The sequence below is a fragment of the Strongylocentrotus purpuratus genome, unplaced genomic scaffold (genome assembly GCF_000002235.5).
Source record: "Strongylocentrotus purpuratus isolate Spur 01 unplaced genomic scaffold, Spur_5.0 spur5_scaffold_3, whole genome shotgun sequence".
Lineage (NCBI taxonomy): Eukaryota > Metazoa > Echinodermata > Echinoidea > Camarodonta > Strongylocentrotidae > Strongylocentrotus > Strongylocentrotus purpuratus.
This window is the reverse complement of record NW_022145609.1, coordinates 11943491-11971467: the sequence shown is the minus strand read 5'-3', so window position 1 is coordinate 11971467 and position 27977 is coordinate 11943491. Positions and strand designations below refer to the sequence as shown.

The 27977-nt window shown below is 39.0% G+C and overlaps 1 protein-coding gene and 1 pseudogene across 1 annotated transcript; both read right to left on the bottom strand.

Annotated features, from left to right (window-relative positions):
* Window positions 1–62: 62 nt before the first annotated feature.
* LOC100893695 lies at window positions 63–27977 on the bottom strand. The gene is made up of 2 exons (XM_030996554.1): window positions 26469–27977; window positions 63–1160 (listed from the first exon to the last, which is right to left on the bottom strand). The coding sequence occupies exons 1-2, from the start codon at window positions 27060–27062 to the stop codon at window positions 90–92; spliced, it is 1665 nt and encodes a 554-aa protein (XP_030852414.1). The 5' UTR covers window positions 27063–27977; the 3' UTR covers window positions 63–89.
* On the bottom strand, window positions 8082–11049 carry LOC582120 (annotated as a pseudogene).

Genomic DNA, 27977 nt, shown 5'->3' with positions numbered 1-27977 from the left:
CACATGACGAACAATACTTGTATTGCAAAATAATATGGTCAAAGTCATCTACATCATGATACCTTATATATATATATATATTTCAATTCCTAAAGAAGTGTTTCATCTTGGTCCTGAAGCCAGTTCATATGACTTTCAAAGGAGGACATTAAATGTTCATTATCTTCTGTGATTTTGTCATCCGACTCGTCGGCGATGAAAATGCTGCACTCATCGGCGGTTGGGTCGAGTGGAATCGTAGTCGAGGAGAGGGGTGGAATATTCATCTCTTCGGCGGTGTTCTGGGAAGAATTCGATTTGGTGCACGTATCGGTGGACGACGAGCAACTTTGCATGGACATCATAGACGATGCCGATGACGAAGAAGCACTACCGCGCTGGTGATCGGAAGTCGTATGAGAATCTACCGAAGATTGTTCCTCTTCATGAGGGATGTAGAATGAAACAGTTTCAGAAACCCTAGTTCTTTCTTCACCAACTGTCGTGGCATCTTGCCCAGTCCTGTCTAGAGAGTTCGTTTGGGGTTTTTGTGTCGACTGTAAATGCACATCCTCCTCCCCATCACCATCAGCATCCTCATCCATAGTCGGAACTTTTCCCGAATCGGAGATCGGGGACAGTGGACCCTGATGGCGACCGTGATCCACTTTGGATGTCATCGAATTGAAGCTGATTTCTAAGAAGTTGGAGGAGATGCTTCTCCTGGTCATTGACCTCGGTGATCTGCTCTTGATGACGGACCCATCCAATAACGGACCCTCTGGAAGAGCTTCACAACTTTCTGATTTATCCACTCCTGGGTTCTCCATGGCTGCATTATTGTTGTTTTCATGGTAGATTCGCCTCAGACGCTCAATACTAATCATCCCATCTGATATGTTCCTGCTATGTCGCTTCGACGTCGCCGCACCGCCGTTTAGCTCTGTCCAGCAAGGGGGCGTGGCAAACCCGCTGTGGGGAATCCCCTTCAGACCGAAATCCGACATCCTCTTCTGGAAGTTCTGCGAGAAACGACGCTCTGTCGACGTCATCGGACCGGTGATCGAGTGTCGGGTATCACATGCTTCGAAGTTCTCAAGAAACCACTTGGTCTCCTCGACGTAGTCGTACACGGTGAGGAGCTGGCGGGCGAGTGCGACATCTTGCTCTCGAAGTTCTTTCTGTACATGAGAGAGAGAGAGAGAGAGAGAGAGAGAGAGAGAAAGAGAGAGAGAGAGAGAGTATTAGTTAATTTCTGATTTGCACGTCTATACGTATTTTTGCAATTAAAACAGATTACCAAATTACCAGAACATGCATTTTGGACCATTTAAACCTTACCCCCACACAAGTTCCATTGGGATTTCCGTTTTAATAATTACCTTATTTATCCATATTTTTCCAACATGTGTATAGTACTCAAGTAGATAAAGCGTCAACATAACAATATACCGTTGGTTATCTTCTGAATATTTAAATCTGTTTTGACATCATCAACTTTACATTTGTTTTAATGGAGGAAATCAAGACTTGAACACTCTCTTGTGAATAGTAAGCATATAATGAGAGCCAGGTGGTCGACGTGTCCGTATACCCTCCAACCCCCCCCCCCCCCCCCCCCCCCCTCAATCGATTGAGGGTTCGGGGTGGGGTTGATATACAAACACATAATCTTTATTTTTTTTAAATCATTTATTTATTTATTTATCTATTTCTAATCTTTGGTCAGGGTAGCCCATTCACCAATAAATAGTGGTCTTCCATTGGGCCCTGAATAAATATGAACATATCAACATCAATTAAAGCATAACGTTTATACAGAACACTTAAAATACAATTCCATAGTACATTTAGAAAGATATAACACATCATACTAATAAAATAAAATAAAATATAAAAGGCCCCTGGAGTGGAGGAAAGCTTGCCTTCTAAATGTTAAGGTTGATAGAAGCCTAAACTACATGTTTTGATCACCCAAGCAATGAAAGATTTCTGTAAAACATGAAAAAAGCCCCTAATTCCTCCCTTTCCGAAAAAAATGGTTTATGCAACGTCACGTCATGGGCGGCGACGTGAAGCCAATATCGGTCCGTGTACTGGCAAATTGCTCAGCGGCGATTTCAAAATGCACTCTACCAATTACCGGTAAATACAATAATGGAATGTTGCAATTTTGAAAGATTGATTGACGTGATTCACCAGACGACCTGACACATTCACCCAATTTAGAATGGGTTCCGGAGAAATACGGCTGTATGAAGAGTCCTTCCCTCCCCATGCATGCCCTCACAGAGTCATAAACACACTTATCAATTTTCTTCTTGTATCGCATGACTATAAAAGCATGTATACCTTGACCATGGACCCTACCACGCCTTGACAAATAATATCCAGTAAATGAAGGAGGGGTCATGGGGTCATCATGACAAGATAAATGACATACATTCAATAATTGTTTCAATTTTTAAATGTATAGGTCCTGGAGTAAAGGGCATATCTATATAAAGCTATAAAATGTCATGTTATACTGCATGCTCTTTCAAGGCTTTTCCTCCCACTTTGGCATACAGACATGATTTACGAAGAGGGAAGTAGAGGCCCAACATTGTGAAGGTATAATAGACGGAAATCACATCCACAAAACTCTATCCTATATAAAAAAGGCCTACAGGCATGACGAGTAATTTTCGCTCCTTAATCCCGAAATCCCCATCTACTATGACATGGGAACAAATTTCAGGTCACGGCGTATATAATTACGAGAAGGCTATTAGTATTATGGGAAGTAAAATCCACAATTTACCATCATTTGTATTCCAAATACCTGTTGGAATGACATATTGTGCTCAGTCAGACCGTTACCATAATAAAAGTGCCTTTACCTGGATAATAATAACTAAGTTATTGTTGAGTTTGGCATCACACGTATAGATAAACTAGGTCACTTTAATGCGAGTATACTCCTGTTAAATCATACAATTATTTCTAAAGAGGATAACCTAACATAATTATGATGTCTGATTGATTTAACAAAAGTTATTTCGCAGGGCAGAAATAGGTCATATTCTATCTTTCTTCATAGCAAGTCACCCTCTTCCTTTAACATATATGTTTTTAATTATATGTTTTTAATTATATGTTTTTAATTATTTACACATATTTGTGGCTTACACCCAGTAAATAAGATCGATTGATCGATCTGTATTGAAAAACAAGTCAGAGAAAATCTAGGAACCAGCGGGACTTGAACCTGCATATACTGCTTGCCGGGCAACGACTCTACCACCAGGCCATCACTGGTCCATGGGACAGTCACGATGAACTAGAGTAATGCCCATGCAAGCTCTCCTGATTCATCTGACTCATTAATATTTATTAGTCCGCCATAGGACAATAACTTTTATAAATGTAATGCTTCCTGGGAGAAATATATGTTTTTAGTTTAACTGAGGGATGCACGCACATCTAGCTTCATGCTTACGCTGTATGTAGCCTTCAGATATATGTTTATCTTATGCAGGCGCGTACGCAGGGGGGGGGGGTGTTTGGGGGTTAACCCCCCCCCCTTTGGTTTTTTTTTAAATAATAAAAAGAAGAAAAAAAATTGTTCCCATGGCTGACCTAAAAAGGCGACCTTACCCCCCTCCCCCCCCCCCCCCCCAACGGAGCAAAATGTCAAATATTCAAATTTCGAGACCAAAAAAAAAGAAAAAAAGTGTCCTCTTACCCCCCCCCCCCCCCCCCCCCCCCCGCTGAGTCGTTGCGATTTTTTTGGGACCAAAAAAAAAAGTGTCCTCTTACCCCCCCCCCCCCCCGCTTATTCAGCGGCTGAGTCGATGCGAAATTTTCGGCCCGATTTAAAAATGTTAAACCCCCCCCCCCCCCTTGAAAAAAATCCTGCGTACGCGCCTGATCTTATGCATAATGCAATGAGCGTGTAACTTAATTTCTTATACCTTTTCTAATTTATATACAATGTCAGGTACTGTATTGGAAAATGTATCAAATGTAAATGAATGTAAAATTTCACACTGATACACATGAATATGTATTTTTGAAAATATGATGATAAAAAATCGATAAATAATTTACCAATTATCAGTTAAAACTTTAGCGAAAACAGGCACCTCGATCACTACGATAAAACCTGACGGAGCAAACAGTTATTTGACTCAACGGCACAGGCTCGGTCAGCATCAATACTAGAAGTATTGCTATATACGTAGCCTATAATCTAGGCGGAGTCCCGAGATAGTTTCTTTGCTGCTAGACTAACCTTAAGCAGAACGTCTGATACGGCGAGACTACGAACCGTGAGTCGCGAAGCAAGTGCGCGGCTCACTGTTCGTAGTCTCGCCGTATCAGACGTTCTGCTTAAGGTTAGTCTAGCAGCAAAGAAACAATCTCGGCACTCCGCCTAGATTATAGGCTACTATATACGAGGAGAAGAGCAAATAGTCAATATACAAACATACGGCGCGGAACCGGGAAATTCATGTATACTTTTTTTTTCCAGCTGGACTAACGGAGCTTCACGTCACGTCAAGGAGAGCATAGCAAAAATAGAGATTTTCTCAAGTTGGAATAATATTTCTTAAAAACTACTTGAACTTTATTTTGGCCTTACTTATACATACCGGGATTTAAATAATATTCAATGATATAATTTTAAACAGAGGCCTTTGTAAGCAGGGTGGGGGACGCGGAAGAAAGAAAAACTCATTAAAATAGGTCCATCTCGTATTTTTTTGTATCGTCATGGCTATGTGAACGTTGCGGGCAAACAAAACAATTCTGAACAAACAAATTACAAACAATCAATAACAAAAAAACCTAGTAAGGAATGTATGAACTAAAATGATAAAGATAAAGAGATGATGACGGATGCGATGACGATGATGATAATGCCAATGATAATAATGAAATACATGGATTTCAAAATAATCGGAAGAGGTTAGAAATGGAGGAGAAGGAGAAGAAGAAGGAAAAGAAGGAAACGAAAAAAAGACAATTTACGAGCAATATTATAGCTATCTATATATGGACATTACCATTCACAATGTCCATACGTTGATGGAGCGGACTATTATGACGCAAATGGCCGAGCTAGGTCATCCAACACACGAGAGTACAAACATGTATAGAGATCATCAGTTATCTCTGACACTTTTGCCAATCCGTTCAGTATTGAAATAGAAATGAGGACTTGCTGGAAATTCTCTGTCATTGAAATTGGAATGAAAACCATTTAATTTAGTTTCTTAGACAATAATGATCTTGATCATGATGATGATAACATTATTTGACAAAAAAACGTCCATGTTGATATATACAGACGTGACAGAGTCACCTTCTTTGCGAAATAATATCAAGCATGCATGTCGAAGAGTGTTCCTGTCCTTTTGTATTTCTTTATTTTTTTACATTTTCGCGAATACCATCGTTTTCATGCACGATGTGTACCCACGGTAAATTTACACATCATTAATGAAACTTCACAAGGTGCCTCGGGTCGAGAAACCGGAATATGGCGACCTGCAGTGTAAACAAATAATTCATCACAAGATGGGGATGTTTGATTTGTATTCGCAAATAGAGATAGAGAGAGACAGAGAGGCACAGAGAGACACAGAGCGACAGAAAGAGGGGGATGAGAGAGGGATAGGGAATGGAGAGGGAAGAAGCGGTAAAGAAAGAAAGAGTTAGACAAAGGGAAAATTATAGAAAGTTTAAGAGAAAAGGGGGAGAGAGAAAGATATATATATTGAGAAAGAGATAAAGAATGAGACGGACTAAAAGAAATATAATGAGAGATAAAAAATAAATAAATAAAAAAGAGAGAGATGGAACAAGAAAGATAGAATGAGTCAAAGATAGAGATAATTATTCAAAAGAAAAAAGAAAGAGAGAGGAAGAGAGAGAGAGAGACAGTGCTAATGCAAAAAATATATATATATATATACAGCCTTTAATGTTGAACCATGCCTTATAGCAAGAAGTATAATGCTATTTTTGCTGATCAAAATTTCCCAAAATACATGTAATTACCAATTAACCCAAGTTATTGCGGAACTATCTTACTAAATGTCTTTTCCCTATTTCATGATCTTTTGTCAATATGTCGTCTTGTTTAAATTAAAATTGATTTATGATACTTAACCTAAGATGCCTATACAATTTGTATAATGTCTCAAGTTAATGGGAGCGTCATATAATATAGGGTCATTGTGTTACAGTCATGACAGTCATTGACTTTCGAGAATATGCCCTGTTGAATAGAAAGACTAAACTCAAAACTTCAACTTACATTGTTGACCATATTAAAGCAAATCTGATGTTCCATACCAATTTGTGTCATGCACACAGTAAAATGGAACGCTATTTCTTTTTTTGGTACATGATCATGATGATGTTGCATTAGGTCTGTATAATAATGACAATATCAAAAGCACTAATTTCATTCCTTGTACCTGCATGATTATGATTTAGCTCAAAGGCAGATCTAGACGCCTTAAATGGGCACGCCTGCCCACGAACAAACTCACCCCGCCCACACCCACACACAGTCTGATTCGGCGGGTGAGGAAGGGAGGGCGAGAATTCCTAAATCATGTTATTTTGTTGGTGTTATATTATGTATGTTTTGTTCCTATTAACTTTTTCTTGTAAATGATTTATTCATCATCATTGTTTTGTGTATATTCTATGTATATATCGCATGCTTTTTTGATGGGTGAACGGCACTGCAGAAGAACAGTCTTCTGGTTGGGATAGGTCTCCCGTGCTTAAATAAATAAATTAAATGAATGAAATGAGATGTACGGTGACAGCTTAGACACAATCAAATAGTCATGCAGCGTCTCGATCTGAATTTGTGATCAATTTTACTAAAACACAAAACTAAATCCACAATTAATACAGGCATAATACTATATCATTAACATTATCCTAGGAGTATGTATTCTATGCTAGTTCCAATACTAACTGTACAGACCTACACAAGAAATAAAATACACGAAAACGACGTACGTGTAGCTTGATACATTTCTCATCTATTGCATGTCAAACTAGACTTCGACGATCATTTACAAATTGATTTTAAGAATAAATTTGATATAACAGATCATAATCCATTTTGGAATTTTAAAATCAGTTATTTTCTGCTTATGAAAACAATTATCACAGGCAGACCTATATACAGCATATCGTAATTAACCTTATACGATATGACGGTTGACGAAATATTAGTACATTCGATATTTTGGGTGAAGGGGGCCAAAGCCCCTAGTTCCCTTCGCCCCTTCGCACTTATACGTCTATGCATTTACATTCAGATACAATTTACATCAAGACAAAAGCTTTCGAACTACGAGACTTTCCTACGCCATCTTTTGCTCTAGACATAACATTATGTTTTATTACATCAATTTAAAACATATAAATCCTGATTCCGAATTTTTAGAATATTTTCAATATAATTTGACGCTTATTTGCTTTAGAAATATCAACGTTTTGTACAACAAAAATTACTTATTATTTGTTCGTCCCCTCGACGTCATTTCATCGAATGAAATGAAAAAAAGGGTCAATAATTCGCGATGATAATTCAAAAGCAGGAAGTCAAATTAATAAAACTATTCCATAATTGAAGTTATTAATTCAGTCTTTGTTACACAGCGATGGCTTATAACATTTTCTCCGACATATTCTACGGTCTGTCGTACACACTTATTATAGCTGATTAATGCTTGTACATGTATAACTACATCAGTCACACCCAGGCACGTACGCAGGATTTTTTCAAGGGGGGGGGGGGGGGTTTAACATTTTTAAATCGGGCCAAAAATTCGAAAAGAGGCCACTTTTTTTTTTTTTTTTGGTCTCAAAATTTGAAAATTTGACATTTTGCTCCGTTGGGAGGGGGGGGGGGGTAAGGTCACCTTTTTTAGGTCAGCCATGGGAATAATTTTTTTTTTATTATTAAAAAAAAACAACAAAGGGGGGGGGGTTGGTTTTTTTTTTAGGGGGGGGGGGTTTATACACATAAAAAAAACCAAAGGGGGGGGTTAACCCCCAAACACCCCCCCCCTTGCGTACGCGCCTGGTCACACCGCCAAACTAACCCCAAGACGATTTGAGCCGACCGAGTTTTTGCCATTTAGTGTAATGTAATTTTGGATTCGGTGTGTTGTTGGTCTGGTGTTGGTGTCGTCGGTGTGACGTCTAACTTTAAATACCTAACATATGGGTAACAGGCACGTGCACGAAAAAAAAACTGATAATAATGACACGAACAAGAATGTGTTAACTAGCAAGTTAATGGAAGCTATTTAGCTATTGTTCCTAGCCCCACTTAAGCGTCAGTGGTTTGTTGAATGGAAGTTTTTGACAGGTGATATCAAGGATCTGAGGGGTTTGTAGGTATTCGAACTGACACGTCTGACCATTAGCAGTGACTGAGGTGGGCTTGGTGGACACCCCTTCCACTAGAAACCCAAAGAAGTTCATCTTAGACGACCCTTCGAAGCCGTCGTGATCGATCGTCGATGTCATCTGGTTATTCTTGGCTCTGAAGCTCCACCAGGTGTAGTTCCCATTTTCAAAGGAACCAATGTCATCACCGTCATCCCAGTACATGTGGCCCTTAGCTGTTCCGTCTACATCCAAACATATAAGTAATAACATGAATGGATTCTGTTTCATCTCGGTGATTGTCTGGTGAGGAATCATAGAGGGGATGATGAAGCCTCCTCTGAAGTGAAGGTTGATCTTGTTTAGAGGAGCATCCAGGATCACGGAGGTTGTCTTTGTGAACGTCAGTGGTGGTTCATCCATGATGGTTGCGTCGTTGCTGTACCAGCGCCCAGGTGGGAATGTTGCATTGACCGTGGTGGCACCCTTGGTAAGGACGGGACTGACCAAAAGTGCCTCACCAAGCATGAACTGTGTGTCCACTTCATAGAGAGCTGGTTCACGAGGGAAGTCGAAACACAGCGGCCTAGCCATCATACTGCCATTAGCATAGGCCATCTGAAACCACGTATAGAGAAATGGAATTAAAGAGTAGCGAAGGAGAAGAGCATCCCTGCTGGAGTCCTGACTGGCCTTACTAAAAGCACTTGGGTCCTGGTCTATCATGCCAATACTGTTATGATTGCGTGAGAAAGGATAGAAGGCTCCCAACTGCATCCAGCGTGTGCATAGTTCCTCGGTGGTGTTACCATTAAAACCGCAGATGTCAGCTCCTACCATCGGAATTCCAAACATGTTGAAGTTGAGGATACCTATAATGGAGGAGTGCATCTCCGGCCATTCACTGACATTGTCACCCAACCAATGACCAGCGTACCTTCCAGACGATGGAAACGTAGAGCGAGAGATGATGAACGGACGCTTCTTGCGGATGTTCGCCAACGTCGTGTAGGAGACATTGACCTCTGACAGTCCATATAAACTGTGGACATTGTAATGAAGACCAGCCTCCTGGCGTGCAGAGGGACACATAGTCTTGGAATACAGGGTATTACCTCCAACACCGGGTACATAAGGAGGATTGTCATAGGTGTTATTGGCTGAGCAGCCTCCTGAAAGTCTACCGTCTACAAAATTGGAGGGCTCGTTCATGTCAAGCCACATACCATCGAAGTTGACGTTATTATGGAACTTCCCTGCAAGGGTCTGCCACCAGCGTGTTGCATTGGAATGGAACCAGTCAGGATAAGCCGTGTCCCCTGGCCACACCTTACCAATGAATATACTCCCGTCATCTGCCTTCGTAAAGATATTGTCCGTGACTCCTGTATCATAGGGTGCATAGCTACCCGGAGATTGTGAACTGCTGATTGCTGGATCAAAAATGGGAATGTAGTGAAGGCCACTAGCATGTAAGTCTGCAACGAATGCCGTCAAGTTGCCATAGGTGCTCGAGTTCAGAGTAAAATCCTTTGTTCCATCCATATAATCGATATCATTCCACTGCACATCCTGAGGAATAGATGCATTCCTCATCCTCTGCACGACGGCCATGGTGCCACTGACCGAGTTATATCCCCAGCGGCAGAGATGGAAACCCAGCGCCCACATAGGCGGCATGAATGGCTTCCCAATCACGTCCTGGTACTGCTTGACCACATCGATGGGGTCATCACCAAGGAAGATGTAGAAGTCCAGGATTCCTCCGATGGTCCTGTACGTGATGGCAGGAGCTGGCTGGAGGATAGCATCCATAGCATTGCTATTAAGAAGAAACACACCATGTGTATCTCCATTTGGTTCCAGATTGATGTAAAACGGATGAACTCCATACAGGTTGACGTTTGGACTTGGGGATTGGTCTCTGGCCCAGAAGGTGAACCTCTGCCAGTCTGTCGGCAGAACTAGACTGCTCCGATGCTCTCCAAGTCCGTAAATGTAGGAGGATGAGAGAGATGAAGAGACCTGGATGAACTGGTCGCAGAAGATGAAGCCCGGATTGATGGTGGTGTTAAAGATCACTTCTTTACTGGCCTTTCTGGTAACAGTGAAACCAGAAGGTGATGCTAGCTGGATGTCATACATAGGATTACTTGCCTTAGATGTAAACGGTGGGGTTTTAATAGGTACTTCATACCTGGCATGATCAGCATCATAAATCTTTACACGAAGTCGACTATCAGTTTCATAGTGCACATCCATCTTCAAATTCAGGATATCATTCGAATAATAGCTCTTTGTAGTTCTCGTAAGATTAGCTGTAAATCCATAATTGGTTGGTGTCGGCACTCCATTAACATAGCCCGGGTAATCAAGTGGATAGTAACAGTACGGAACGTCGAGCTTCACACCAGCGGGATCCAATGAATTTTCGCGCCTTGACTTCACCGAGGCCCAGCAGCAACCACGTGCTTCACACTTTTGCTGAGAAGCACCCAATTCTGGATGGCAATCGAAGCGATGATTATTATCCACTTGCCCACATGTTTTACCATGAGTAGCAACAACGAGACAGAGTAACATGAAAATGTATTTTAGAGAGACAGACTCCATCGTGAAAATGCACGCATCATATACCATTCAGACAATGGCGGAATATTCGTGCTGTTGAGCTTTACGAACGTTGTAATATCACGTGATTGGGAATCACCTGACTCTATTGTTGTCTGCTGAATAGACTTTTTCTTTTCAGACATTTCCCATTCGACCTTTGAAATCGGTGTACATGCAAAGACGCAGGAATTACTAGTACATGTATATTGATTCTTGGAGAAATAATTTCCGGAATGATTCGTTCCATCATGATAACATTCTTAGTCACGTATTTGCTGGAGATAAATGTGTTATGTATTATGTTTTCCATTTCAACGACTTACATTATTCTGCACTTATTTGGGTTGCCAATTTCTGTATTATGTAAAGATTTGTTCATTATCAACAACAACAAAAACAAAAACGTTATAGACCTAGATATTTATTGTATCTAGGCCTATGAATATGCAATGCTATATTTGCATCACCTAAAATTATTATTGTGAAAACAAAAGATCTTTATTTTTAGATTGTTTCATGCGCAATCTTATTGACTTACAAAGGATTCCCTATATAATCTGCTTAGTACTATTTCATAAAAGGTGGTTGAATTTGTCTTTTTAGATTGGAATTGTGTCAAAAGAGGGAATTGCCCCTTGCCCCCCCCCCCCCTCCCCCCTCCCCTTCACCAAACGCGACTGGTAATAACTCCTGTTAATATGGAGTGCACACTCTACCTTTTGGTTCGTGTTTTTAGAGAGACAAGTTCGTGATAAATGAGATCAACATTAAATCTATTTCATATCATAAATTAGTAACAAACGGAAAATTGCTCAGGGAATTCTTCACATATCAAATTGTTTTAGAACATGCATACAACCGAAGCAACGGGGGAATCGTAAAATGGGGTTAAGACTTTAATGTAGACGTTCTCACGGTAGCTTACTAACATAGGACACTATAAATTTACTCCCAAGCCTCATACCTACCCGATGTTGTTCAGCATCAATGTAAAATCATGAAAATAACGCCACCACGAGTGGAAACTGGATATAATTTAACAAACAAACCTACATGACCAATATTTGTCAAGGCTTTCAAGCTGTGTACCATGCCCATAAATCATCATCACATGTTACCACCGTGGAAAGAAGGTACGTCATTTTGTCAATTAAATATTATGCTAGAAGGAAGGTGACGAAAATTTTGAAAAAGTAGGTTAATGCATCGAATATGGTACAGAGTTAAGATCGAATATGGAGTGCTAATGGATATGTCTTTTCGACAAGATGAACTACAGGGAAATGATCGCAAGGGTGAAGTTGGAAGTTTGAAAGTTGGGTGAAATGAAGTAAAATTTGACAATAAATCAAATGAATCAATCATCATTCCCATGGCAATCGCATCGTAATGCAATTGTATGATTTAGGTTAACACGACGTGAACGTTTACATATACATAACACGAAGGACTGATTTCAAACAAAATAGTAGAGTGATTTAAACTAAGATAATTCGTTAAAATGGTACTTTGATTTCTATACCCCTCCTATAAAAGCATTATCTCAATATTATTACTTACTTGGAGTAAGGTATTTTTACATGTGAAATGTCTTAGTTTGAAATATTCTACCATCTATATTTAAACAGAACATAATGTAATAGAGCGGCTGCAGGGGCGGGGCTTTACAGTATAAATAATTGGTGTTTTGATAAGTCATACAATCATAATTCGGGGAAGGGGGCTGTATTACAAGCCTTCTTTTATAAAGAATTAGACTCAATCGCGGCTCCTTATTGTTACAGTACTGATCGACGTCAGGCCAGTTATATGCTGGGATCGTGTTTAAGTATCAAATAGAGTCTGCATGTACAGACTATCTTCACATCGCATCTTCCTCTCCTAGCAGCAAGACAGGTGCATAGATGGTGATATATCTGGAGCCAGAAGGGCGTTAACTCATATACTTGAACACAGATCAAAATCCCTTCTGAGCGAACAGACGAATGATAGCAATGATCATGGCCGCTCATCGTGACCTCGTTCGTTCGATAAAAAAAGATAAAAACCAATCAAAGGGTTAACGATGACAAACGACATTGGACTATATTGAATTATTGATAAGACGTGTTGACTCAGTGCCGAAGTGAAATCAAGACGCGGGGAAACACATCATCAGATAAAAACGTGTAAGACCCATTAAAGATGAGTGGAACGGAAACGATCTATTACTAATGATTACACGCGTGGTTAGATCATTTTGAAATAAGGTCAGATTCGTGTCACTGCATAATTTTGTGACGTTTTGGTGGATTTAAAGTTTATCTTCTTATTGCTAATATTATGAGTTAAAACACAAAATGTATAGTTATCGTGCAGTCTATCAGCTTGTCCAACATGTTATGATACCAGCAACTTTTTACAATTTCTTGCACACATGTGCTATCATGAATAATAATCATTTGGATAAACTAATGTAAAGTAATGGTTTCTATTTTACATTTGCTTGTTACGACTAATTTCAATTACTTTGTTTTTCTTGCAACCAATTCAATTTTGGAAAATATTGCACGGGCATATCTTGAGAAAGAAATCTCTGCATAATTAAGGACATATTCTCGAAATGAAATCTCTACTTGAAAGTATTTCCTACATTCTGTTTATTATACTTCATTTTAGCTCTTTGTAATTAAATGATTTAGCTGTTAGATACATACAAGTATTAACAAATGCCTGAAAAATACGATCATGGGAATAATAAGAAAAGACGATAAATTTAAAGCAGCAACTGTTTGCCAATGAAGGCAGACTAGGGACACGACAAATCCTACCGGGATTATTCGTGAATATAATTTAATTGCAATATCACCTCGATATTATTGATAGGCCGTTTAAGCCGGTTCACCGCAAAATAGGTTCCACATAATTTAATTTAGGTGTGATTGAACATGTTTACTCAGTATAAATCAAGACTGCCTAGATTTGCCAAACAGATATCCACATCTTTGTTGGTTAGCAACACCGAGATAGAAATCATTGCCAGTGGATATCAAATCACGAATCTCCTCTCTGTGAAATAGTTGTAAGGCACAACCCTTCCCCCTTACTTCTTTTGTTGGGGGGGGGGGGGGCGGGCTGGTTTCATGTCTTGTTGACCCCGTTTTTTCCGAATATTTTTTTTTGCTGGTCAAATATTTTTGGTATACGGTCACAGAGAGAGAGAGAGAGAGAGAGAGAGAAATAGAGAGAGACAGACATACGAAGTCAATGAGAGAGAGAGAGGGGGGGGGGGAGGAGACAGACAGACAGACAGGATAGTCACTTACAAAAAGCAAAACAAGATTTAGAAATGAATGCCACCAATAAAGCATGTAGTTCCCTTTTAAAAGTGTGTGATTTTCACAAGTTTTGCCATAATTTCCTTGTCTATCAAATTTTATCAAGGTATTTTATAAAGAAAATCGAATTATTAGCTTTTAGCCACTTCGGCCTTCGGCTTCCAATACTAGAGCCCAAATTGTGTCGACATAAACAGTTAGTGCAGTAAACCAATCTCTGGAGCAATTTTGTAATGGACTTACTGTAGCTTTCATAAAATACGTTAGTTGTTTTATCTTGTAGGCCATATCTATCACGACTCAAGTAGGCCCAAGATAAATATCACCTGATTTCATCGGTGCCATAGAGCATAGACGTAATGCATAGAGTGAGTGAGCCGGGATTCCCCCCTTTCTCCAGTCAAAGATTTTTTTAGCTTTTCAAACCATAGACCTACCACCACGGTCTATGTTCAAACGAAGGATTTACGAGCAATATTTGCACGTGTCACTGTAATCCCAACATCATGGGGGGAAATGCTTGTATTAATTCCTATAAGGTTAATGATTAATTTATTTTGTACTCCCTCCCTAATGCAGTCAGAGGTGAATATTTGAGCTTCTCAAACGAAGGATTTACGAGCAAAAATCAATCATACCAAAAGTCATACACTATAATCCCAACATTAGTGCGAAAATATATTTGAATTCCTATAAGGTTAAAGGTAAAGACCAGTATTGGAAACGCCCCAATTTCAAAAAATGAAATGGAAGCTCTCTTACCAATCATGTGAAAGAATATGTTTTGACTAATACATGATGATAAAAAATTTGCCGGGAAACCGCCTACTAATTCATATATTTGGTAAATTTGTTTCTCTCATGGTCTGTGAGAGATATAGGGTAGTCCTATATACATCTTTCTGTGTATAGTGCTTGTAATTTTACGAAGAATGGGCCAAATTTCTTATCATTTTGATGATTCCAGAACCTTGCAGATGCTAGATGCTAGATGATCAACCTTTTCTGATCGATTCCACAACGTTTCTTTTACAATGCAATCGCATGACCATAACTGGTCTTTACCTTTAATGATTAATTTATTTTGTACTCCCTCCCTAATGTAGTGAGAGGTGTTTTTTGTTTAACTTCTCAAACGCAGGATTTACGAGCTATATTCGAACATACCAAAATTCACACACGTGTCACTATAATCCCAACATTAGTAGGAAAATGATGGTATTTGAATTCCTATAAGGTTAATGATTAATATAATGTTGTACTCCTTTCTCCTTCCATAATGCAGTCAGAGACCAGAGGTGAATATTTGAGCTTCTCAAACGTAGGATTTATGAGCCATATTCAAACATATCAAAATTCATACACGTGTCACTATAAACCCAACATTATGGGGAAAATGCACGTAGGCCTATTTAAATTCCTATAAGTTTAATGATTTATTTATTTTGCATTTCATGTAAACCCATAATCACATTATAGAAAGACAAGTAGCTATGCCTTCATATTACCTGCTGCCTTAATTAAAAGGATGGAATCAAAAGCATGATTGAAAACAAAGGGTCCGCTAGTACGGAAAAGCAATTAGATTTATCATAATGGTATTTTTTATTTTGAATCTAGATCTGATCAGGCGATCATATTTGCATGTTAGTTTATTGTGTAGACTATTTTAGTTGTGCTCTAAATGTTATTTATCAAACAACTTTAATGTCACCATGGGGACCTTGATTTCATCAAAGCCGATTAATAATTACGTTAGTGAATGGATGCAACGGCGCGCGGGGAATACCCGCTTTAACAAAATAATAAATTACTACCACGTTACCATGGGAACGACAGCATCATCACATGTCCCTCACCTTTTAAGTGATATGAAGCATTAAGGTATGCATGAATGACGAGCTTCTACCAATAGTAAAATACATTTGAATGGGATGGAGCATCCATTCTTTTATAATTATATTTCATTTGCATCAAGGTTGGGCCTACTATATTCTAAGCTTGGGGTATATATCCAGCCGAATTAGAGATACATAGATTTAGAGTATATCACAATTTAAAGCAGAGAGATATTTCTTTAGTTAAGGAGCAATCTGCCCTCTTGGCATCGTGAAATATTCACACACAAATTCAAAGTAAATTTCGCCTCACTTGTACAACCACATTTTCATCGTTAATTTCCAAGTGCATAAATTATGTAATGAATTTACTGAAGAAAAACACAAATCGGTTGATATTTCACATTTTGAATTGGTATAGAGATACTGTGGTCAGACAAGAGAGAACAGAGCAATTTTTTACCACATATACCGCTATGCATGCTATCATACTACAACCACACTTATCTCAAGTGTTTTTCAAAGCCTTTTCTATAAAGAACCTTCCGTTTGTGGGATAACAACTAAATCAGTATATCCCTGGAAATTCGGAGCTATCATCACCACAGGAGATAAAAATCATCGCATTCAGATTTTACAGGTGGAACATTGGAAAAGCTATGATTGGGGAAATTACGATAAATACCATCTCGAAATACTAGTATTCTATTAACAGCAACGAGACCCATAAGTGCACTTATCTTGGTGTTTTGTTGAATATCTTCTCCTTTCAAACAGCTTATTCTGCATGGGGAGGGGCGGGGGCTTAATACCAAATTTCCTTTCGAAGAAGATTGTTTTTTTAAGTATAACCAAAGCTCATGAATTATATATTGATACATGCATAGACATTTGGGTTCCAATCCGACATTATAAGAACTAACAATATAGAGTGACCAATTGGAATTAAATATCGATATGTGGTGACCATGTATTACGATAAAGGAAATTTAAAATGAAAGAATAATGTTCGGCCGTTTGATGTAAGCAAGAAGTTGGGTGTTGTGGTCAATTCCAACCCCCTATTGAAGTGCATGCAAGGTATTGTAATACAACAGGTGTATTTAGGGCAAACTATTCAATTCAATTTAGAGTAACATTTGTTTTCTTCATTTTTTCCAAACACAAAATAGTCAAATAATAAACATATTAATAAAAGTTATCAAGAGCAAGGAAGAAATGAATGAAATTTATGTAACCCAAATTGTGTTTTCTGCTTCTATTTAAAAAACAAGAACCTCATCGTCAATTTGATGGGTGAGTTATGATACAACATACGTCAACATGACGTGAAAAGTGCTTTGACTTTTTTTTATTGGTATACGAAGAAATTACGATGTGGTGACCTATAAATATAGCCATGCTGCTTTTCCTCTATTTGTCAGTTTCTTTAAACAAAATTAATATTCAATAAAATCAATGAATAAAGTGATTTATGATATTAATCAGGTGTTAATAATCTGATATTTGGATGAGGAATTCTTTTTAAATGTTTTATCTAATGGGGAAATGGTGCTCAGTCTATGATATTCCAAACTTTTGATGTAAATACCTTCGGTAAGTTGACAAGTGCGTATGCAATATCATCAATCATTTTAAGTGTCTTTTCTTCCGTGCATGAATGTAAGCTAGGGCACGTGTCCAGCCTTCGGAGCCCCCTTGAGGAATTAAGGTGAAGGGAAAGGAATGAAAGGCATTGCATCCACGCCAAAGATATTAGATTGGCGGAAATATGTTACGTTTAGCGATCCAGAATGTGATCTCTTCAAAGCCGATAGAAAGGTCATATATCAATCCATTTCTTTCCAACCCGACACATGTTTACTCTGTTACATTCTAAACGTATAACCTACTGCACTTTATGAGCATCACTTGTATTTAAGTAAGGCTGTTGGTCGTGGATGAAATTGCACTTCACATCGTCAATCGTAGTTTCTTTATAAATCATCTTCATTGTCGTAGTATAGCTAGCATATTACCACCTCCCCCGCTCTATTCCTCTCTCTGATATAATATTCTCCGCTCTGCTTCTTCTTCCTCTGTTTACATATTATTATCTCCCCTGTTATCCTGATCCATATAAAGTTGTATATTGTTGTATATTGACTTTGTAAATTGAACAATTTCAGCTTCCCAGCTTCATGTTCTTTTATTGCAATAAATCAAATCAAATCAAATCAAATCAGTCTTTCCTCTGCTTCATTTTTAATGAAGTTTGGCATGTCTTTTTGTTAGCATTCCTAAATCAATCAGATGCACCAATGGACAATCGTATTTATAATAATGTGTGCTTATTGTCAACAAAATCTTGGATTTCATTTGAAAAGAGCTGTGAATCCCTGCGCATTGAGACGATAATATCATTGTCCTATAGGCTTTCTCTCAATATCTATCTGATCCCAAGGCATTTTCTATTATAGTTGCTTTTTTGTCACGCCGTATAATATTACGTGCAAAGCACACGTGTTGTAGCTCGAAACATCGATATTTCAAAAGCTTTTGAATACTACTGTCACCTAATGTGAAATCCCATGTATCAAAGAATGCACATAACAGTAGATACCTTTGTCAGGCAATATCGGATTAAATGATGCAAGCTAGGTTCCCTGAGAATCACCAACTTAACGTCGGATTAGACCATCATCAATTTGGATTTGACAAAAGATGGCAGACGCTGCCTACTCGAAATTTATCAAGCATGTGTCTCTTTACTTTTTGTTCTCTTGCTCACGCTTTTTTTCTTCTTCCTTTCTTCTCATTTTGCGAGACATTTTAAAGGACATGTGTCCAGGCTCCAGAACCCTTTCTGTGATACGTCCTTATTGCTGTATATTGGTCAAGTGTCTATATTTAATGGTATAATGGCAGGTATATACAACGAGACTTGATGTCTTTTATCCAAAACTATTTATATGAATCTGATGCTACTTACTGTAGGTGAATCTAGTTGTATATTAACGATGTGAGAAAAGCAATGTCATGGACACTTAGAATTCTGCAACGACCCTGACGAATCACATAAAGTCCGTTTTACAGCAGTGATGGGTGATAATCAAGTCTATGTTGTGTTTCAGCATTCATTATAGAATCAAGAGAGGTCTATTATAATGAGTCACAATACGTATCATATAACTGTCTCCTTTTTCCTCTCCTTGGCACCACCCTTAAAGGGATCGTTTAACAATGTTAAATCTGAGATACACGGCCCTACGTGTTATAAGTGTCTGTGATATGGTGTAATATTGAATCCCTAAAAAAATTGCGCTTCAAAATGATCAAGAAGTGCCTCAAAAAAGTAAAATTCTTTGAGTGACCGGTTTTACCATACTCGTTTTCCCCAATAGACTGTAGTGTTATGAAAACCGTCAGGCGAACGGTTTTCAAAATTTGTAATTCCAATCATAAATATCTTGATAATCAGACGGGCGATCGGCTTGTAAAAGTCATGGGGTTCCTGACTGACCTAAAAGGTTTATAATTATCATTGCATCATGAGCTAAATCCAGAATTTTGTTTCAGAATCTGAGACAAAGTTACCGGATCCCTTTAAACAAATCACCAAATATCAGGTAGAATTTACTCAATACTGGGCATGTCTGTCAACATTGATTAAACTTCGCCCAACTGGGTAGAATTCACTTCAAATTACATAATAATGTACCAAAGAAACGTTCATGTTCCGTTCTTGCCCAAATATAATGGGGCGTTTTTGTGGGGGGGGGGGGGGGAGTCAACATTCCTATGACTGCGACATCTTTGAAACTTTTAATTTTCCCATGCGACTGATTGCTGTATACGTTTTGTAAGAACTTGCCCTGATCGACCAATCCCCTGTCAGAACTACTGGAGAGTAAGAAAAATGAAAAGAGTCTTCCGCACCCCAAATTATTTTAAATAAAAATCGCCTTTCAAAAGCTTTAAACATCTGCGTAACCCTTCAGGGAAATTGCAATAAGATTGAGATATTTTATTGTGCATGATCATAAAAGGTACTGCTTGTTAAGCGATAAAGCCGTTGCATCAAATTCCTGAGCTGAAACACAAATTAATGTCAGAATGTGGTTCAGACGCGTGTGAACTTTTCAGTTAGGCCTATTCAAACACCAATCAAAGGAATGGAATAATAATTTTTCAGAAATGATGAGAAATGGGTTTAAAAAAAGGATGAAACAGACATACTAAATGCATAATCTTTATCAAAAGAGTTATCTTTTAGTACGGAAAAAGAGGAAGGAAGGCGGAGAGTGAAGTAGCGGAGAGAGAGAGAGAGAGAGAGAGAGGAGAAATAGAGAGAGAGAGAGAGAGAGAGAGAGAGAGAGAGAGAGAGAGAGAGAGAGAAGAGACTGAGAAAGAGGGGAGAGGAGAGGAGGCAAAGAGAGTTAGAAGAGCAATTTCATAAGCTAATGGAAATCATAACGACATAATCATGATGAGGTGTTTCTTAAATTGAATGATGAAAGCTCGTCCAATCAAGCTTGAGATAATCATAATCAATATTGCCTGGGAATAGTTTATCTAAACACCCATCCTTAAATAGTGAGAATGGTACAATAACGTATTTGACATTCACGCCTCTCACTCACATTGACACGCCGTGTAACCTTGGAGGGTGTGTGTGTGTGTGTGTGTGTGTGTGAGTGAGAGAGGGAGAGAGAGAGAGAGAGAGAGAGAGAGAGAGAGAGAGAGAGAGAGGGAGGGAGAGGGGGGGGAGAAGGGAGGCGATATATAGATCGAGAGACAGATATGGAGGTGGAGACAGAGGAGAGATAGAAAGCGACGGGATGGTGAGATATAGAGGGGGGGGGGGATAGATGTAGTCATAGTGAGAGAGAGAGAGAGAGAGAGAGAGAGAGAGAGAAATATATAAAAGGGTATTATCCAAGGGCCAAAGTCAGGAGTCTCTCTTGGGGCAGGTGATGATCAGTAATACTATTTCACCACCGCAACTGATTCAGATTATAACGTGGGCATTTTTTAGTAAAATATAAACGCTATATTCACGCAAGGAGAAGTACAGTCGGTAATTTTCTTCTTCCTCTTATTGTTCTTCTTCTTTTCCTTTTTCATTTTCTTCTTCCTATTATCTTTATAGGTATTATTATCATTATCAATAGGCCTGTTATTATTATTATTGTTATTATTATTGTTATTATGAATATCATTATGACTATAAATATTACTATTAATACTATTATTATTATCATTGCTATCATTATTATTATTGTTATTATCATTATTATCATCATTATCATTATGATTATTATTCTCATTATCATCATGACCATCTTCATCTACAGTATATTATTTACATGTTGTTATATAATAATGGAAGGTAGAATAACCGAATAACAAAATAGAAAATACACCTTTTTAAAAATTTAAATTTGGTTTCTAATCTCCAAATTTTTCATCTAGTGTAATGTTTCATTAACTACAATATTAAAGCTTATCCACTTTTTAGTTGACTCAACGGAGCGACATGCTGGAAACCATCTGAAAGATCCCTCGACCTTCCTTTTAAGTTTGATTTTAAATTTTGAGAATAGTCCATGTAGCCTAAATCATTTTAGTGTTTTGTTTCTTTATGCGTCACTATGGTTGTACTTCACATTATAGATTATGCTCGTAAATAAAACCAACCAACAAATCAAGCGATCGAGAGGGAAAGCTCAAAAACGTTTCAAGAAATGCAAAAATAAATATATATGTATTTAATTATCAAGGAAAATATATAGTTCTTAAAAGAAAAGAAACGGAAAAAGAAACGGCATACACAATTGCATGTTTAAAAAAAAAAGGATTTCAGGCTCAAATTTACAACACGATCACGGTTCATATAAATCTAAATCGTGTACATGCATACTTACATTGTGAAAGTGGCAAGCACTTTTTATACAAGCAATTGACGTCATACATATCGCTAAAACAATCGGATGCGTCAAGGACGCTGTAGTGATTAAAATACATAATAATTAGCAATTAACGTCGGTAGCCCTTGTAATCAAATATGTAGAAAGGGGGCTGCATGAGGGGAATCCTCATGAGACAACATATCCAACGAGATCAATTTGAAGGGGTGTCGCAAAAGGGGTGCTCTTAAATTATTTGTATAGGCTGTCGGAAGCTCTTTAAAGAAAAATAAAAAAATTAATTAGTTTTTCTTTTAATTGCTTGCTTGCTTGTTGGCAAAATTGTGCCAGCATCCCGCCCCCCCCCCCTCCCCCCCGGAATGGCAAAGTGATGCCCCTGGTTCCTTGGCTTGCATGTGTACCGTATGTCAGATATCCAAGTCATGTACAATCTGTCGGGGTTACTAATTAACATTTGATGAATCTCATTCTTATTCACGGCTCAGTGGGATTGCCATCTCACGGTCGGTCTTGTTAAAGAGAAGGTTGAGTTTTGGGAAGAGGTGAAAAATAGTTTGTGAGCGTTATCATTGTTATTACGGTAATTATGCAAGTGTGGAAAAACATCAGATACAAAATGTTCCCTGAAAAGCATGGCTCTTCAAATGCCTTAATATTCTAAATATGGAATGTTAACATCATACAAATCGGGACGGATTTTTATGCTACATGCTCTATTCGTGTAGTCCACATCTTTCTGTGTACAGTGCTTCTAACTTTACCACCCCCCCCCCCCAAAAGACACACAAACACATACAAGAAAGCAATGGTACCTTTAGAGCATTTAGAAGCCACGCAGGACTGTCCAGGTACCTTCCAACCCGATCCCTCCTCCCTCCTGATCTAAAAAGATTCTGCCCACCCCCCCCCCCCCCCCCCCCCCCCCACCATGTATCGTTCATTTGACACGCCACTACTGGCAGCTGCGTAATGCATTCACCAAAATAACATCCATCAAAATAACATCCATCCATTCTTTTCTAGCTCACGCTCTGATTTTATTTCCTTTAACCCAGTTTTTGTGTAAAGCATCGTAACGAATTATTAATTGCGTTCCAATTAATGTATTGTACGCATGCAGCCATTGGTTATGGTCAAGAAAGAAATATTTCCACCGCATCAATTTAGCCAATCCAGGTCTGCCCTTACAATGCAATAATTATTATGTGGACAGATCATGACGCAATTTTAGATATCTTCGCGTGTGTAAGTGTCATTATCAAACACTAATTGGTCTCTATATCTTATGGCTTGCGTTGTTCTACCTTCTGTTCGATAAATGTTTCAGATCGTTCTCAATGATAGTATCATTGAGAACGATCTGAAACATTTATCGAACAGAAGGTAGAACTTCCTCGCGAAGATTGTATCATAGACATACGTTTTAAACTAACTCATCTATTCAATCATCTGTTTAAGTTTTTGTCGTTTTCTTTGTGTTTCTTCTAACTATTACTGTCATTGACAACGTCTGAATATCCTTTCTTCATCATCCTCCCCTCCCTCACTCCGTAGTTCTCTGCACCCTCTCTCTCTCATATAGTAGATAATTCTTCAAATATCTTCAAAATCAACTAGGATGCATTCATTGATGATAATGATAACAATAATAAGTCTCTTGTCAGCCTTTGTGTAGGCCTTACAGTATTTCAGGGTCAATTCCAAAAGGACAAATGAATGCTTTCAAACACTGACCCCTTTCTCCCCCCCCCCCCCCCCCCCCCCCCCCCCCTCTCTCTCTCTCTCTCTCTGTCTCTCTCCCTCCCCACCTATGATGAAATGAATATCTGCACTTGTGTTTTGTTGACATGTAAAGCTCAAATTATGTGTGCTCATGAAATTATGATGCACGATCTTGGGCAGTATTATTTTTCTCAAACGATTGACCCTAATATAGAACGTTGCACAATAGACGCTTCTCTTACTGAGAATCGGCGACATTGATCTCAGTGTACAGACGACAAATTGGTATCATGCGCGAATACAAAACGCTTGTGTTCGATGGCGCGATATTAACTCGTCCACAATGGAGACTTTATACCCGGTGCTATAGGCACCGGGGGGGGGGGGGGGTACGGCTTAACAAGACCTAAAATATCTCACTTCCAGCTCCCCATACATGCCCTTTGGTAATGTCATATGCACTATACTGCAGAATGAAATGGTGTTGGTTACTACAAGCTTTGGAGGAAGTCATATTGGTATTACTGAGACAATTTTGTTATAACATTTCCTCATTTTCTTAAACTTGTAGAATTTTGGCCTGTAGTTGGCTATAAATCAAGATATTTTTATGGAGGCTATATGATGATAAATCTTACACGCCCTTGTGATTTATATATCATAAAGGTGTCGGGATTCGTCTTCAGTCTTACAACTGCTGTATCAAGGTTTACAACTGACATTTCCACCTTCGTACAGTTGTTTTTTTTAGCTCTGTGTTGTCCTTGCAAATTGAAACTTGGTAGTTTATTTAATATGTTCCCCAAAAAATTGTGATGTCTATGTCGAGGGGCCCTACTCCGAGCTAGCTCAAAAAAGAAGAAAAAGGAGCATCGCTTGCATTTTAGTGTATTCATTTATGACTTGTACTTGTATGTTGTTCTTTATATGAGTAGAAAAAAAAATCCCTTCAGTTAATCTCTTCATAATACAATCTTCATAAATGATGGGATTATGACAAATGAGTTAGTAATTATAAGAACCCTTTTTATGGTCGATCTGTTCTAATTGCTGCTTACAGATGTCATGTTTTAATTTGCTAGGAATTTTCTCGACATATGAATAACTAGAGATATCTGCAAACATATTTGTGATGTTTTCTGAATGTACCCAGCTTGTCCAATGTCGATATATTGTTGCTGCTACCAGATGTCATATTTCAATTTTAATATTTGTTTCATAGGTGATTGATATCTTGTTAATTTAAGCATGACAGAACAAGATCAATACTCGTAAGTCAAATGCCCTGAATATAAAGCTATTTATTATTGCCCGTACACATCCCCAGCGCTGGTGGACTTGTGGGGGGGGGGGGGGGTCTTTGTTTTTTTCAAAATGGAATGGGTGGAGAATTGAATTTTTGCGATCGATTGAAAATTGATTGACTGGTTGCGGCCTTCCTATGTTCTGTATTTAGCGAGCGAGGAGAAAATAAAATTCCTCGAACGATGTTAATACTACTGTATATTTTTTTTTCTGAAGGGAGTTTAAGTGATGAATAAAGCTAATTCTGCAATCTAGTAACTTCATTTGAAGTAGGGACAAATCCTACTATAAGGAAATGGCATCCGATTATCTTCGATTAAACCAATATTTTATGTTTAAGTGATGAATAAAGCTAATCTTGTAGTCAAGTACTCCCTTGGGATGTATTAGGAGCACATAGCTTCCTTTTAAGTAGGGAAAAATCCTACTAAAGAAAATGTCATCCGCTTATCTTCGCTTAAACCAACATATTGTTATGTCGGTGGCGGATGCATAAATCTGGAATGAGGGGAGAGAAGGGGAGGGGGGGGGGGGGGCAGGCGAACAATGCCGAAATGATACACATTGAAGGGGAACACGATCGCAAACACTTTCGAAAAATCAACCCAGGCTAATTCAAATATATCCTAGTCCATCACCTATTGAAATATTCGAACAGTCCAATGATAATATTCGAACATTATACAATGATGATATCCGACCATAGGTAATACAATGGGTATTGAATTGCCCTAAATCGGAGTTGATTTCTTGAAAGTCTTTGCGATCGTGCTATGGGTAACTTTTATTGTCCATTCAAGGTATGACAACTAGGTTAAAGGGGAGGGGCGTAGTTGTGCCACTAACTTCACCCTGGTATTTAAAAGCTATTTGCTTGTAATTCATGACATACATCAATTTAAGTTTATATAACAGCATAGGTCATACAAAACGGCGGTGAAACATAAGAATGCATGGGTTATCGACATGCATGTGCATGCTAAAGATAGCTAGACTGAACAAACTTCGCCCCGATATTAGTTATCAGCTTACAAGTCATTCATGGCATACGTCAAGGTTTAAAGATGTAGCCAGGCGCGGATCTAGGGGTGGGGTCGAGCGGGCCTTGCCCCCCCCCCCCTCGGTTACAAAAAAAAGAAAAAAAAGATGGGCCAAAAAAAATTGTGACCAGAAATTTACCTCTCGTTTTTTTTTTAGCTCGAGGGGGGGGGGGGGGGGGGGGGAGGGGGTGTTGAGCGAAATATCGGCCGGGGCGATTTTCAAATTTCCGGGGGCAAAAAAGAAAACAAATAGTGATCGATACCCCCCCCCCCCCCCCCCCCCCACCACCACCACCAAATAGAAATACTACATTTAAATATACATTTACATACCATATCCTGTCTGAGACGATGAATTTGATGTCCCAATCTTGAGAAGCCACCATCATCGGATGACGCCGATACGGTAGACGCGATGGAGACCTTATCCTCAGCCGATGCCTCGCTCATCGAGCAGCCCGAGTCGGGACTTCGACGGGCATTCTCGTCGTAGTCGTCGTCAAGTTCGAGAAAGATGGTGTCCGACTTCGTCCGACTTTCGGCGGTGTCGAAAGAGTTTGTGTTGTGGGAAGACGATAAGGAGGAAACTAAAGCGATTTCGTCGAGTGAAATAATACCACCTTCGTGGTCAACTCCAGCAGTTTGTCTGGTTCCATCTTTCTCGGATAAACCAAGAGCACCACTGACGTCTAGACTAGGATCCGATCCAGGGCAAGAATTGGAAGCGTCGGTCAAGACGGTATGCGATACGGTGGTTGAGATGGTGGTCGAGACTAATGGGTGTGTTGGTGGTGGAAGTAGGATAGATCGGAGGCAGGTAGGCATAGGACCAAACCGAGCCTCGGCTTCACCAAGAACCTCACCCAGAGGAACAACTTGGTCCTCTTTCGGATCCGTCGATGGTGATTCTTCATCTGCCATGACCATCGTTGACCCGTCTCTTCTTCTCTATCTCCTAAATCAACGTTTGTCAAATTGTTATATCCAGTCCATTTCTAGATCAAGAACATCTTTTTCATATATTAATTCAGCACGAAATGACTAGATGAAAGATAATCTATAGCTCCTTAAACGCACATTGCACATTCACAGTATTAATATAAGTTCCGCATATCTCTTGCTAGACGGGTTACATCCGTATTTTGCCGCATCCTGTGGTAGTTGAATACACGATCATCTTTTTATGATAGGTACAGTATGACGTGAGAAACACAAACAGCTCTCTATCCACCGTTACAATCACCAATAAAATCCTCAAGTCGTGCAATGTGTTTACTCCATTTCGCTTTCTCTGTAATGGAGAAAAATAGATTCACGATGCATCAATCCGGCATTGCAGACGTCATCGCTATCTCATAAACCGTTGGACTGGTCACTGTGTTTTTAATATATTTCAATACACAGGAATCCCACTATTTGCTCAGTATGTATGCTTTTCTCGTGATATGTCACAAAGTGCAAACCCTTCTTGATAAGGGAATATTCAATCTCTGTTCGTAATATAAGGTAGATACATGCATGCACCACGGTCAGCGGTGGAATGAAAGCATACAGCGACTCGCGGCGCTTTTTATCGCAGGTCAATACCATCAAAGCACGCGTACAGATTTTATGCTCCTCTCTTCGTCTTCGTCAGGTGGCTAGCTGCATGCAAAAGCAATTTAGTATTTTCATTCCATGCTACATCAGATCTCAGTGACAGCGTGTTGTGTCAGAGAAGCAGCCAGCTTTCGGTCGCCTTCCATACGAACTCCGTTTCATTTATTAGCGGGGAAGCTGCGGCAGCTATTTACAAATTGGAGCTCACCCAAAATAATGAATCAGGCTTATGACGTGGTTCAC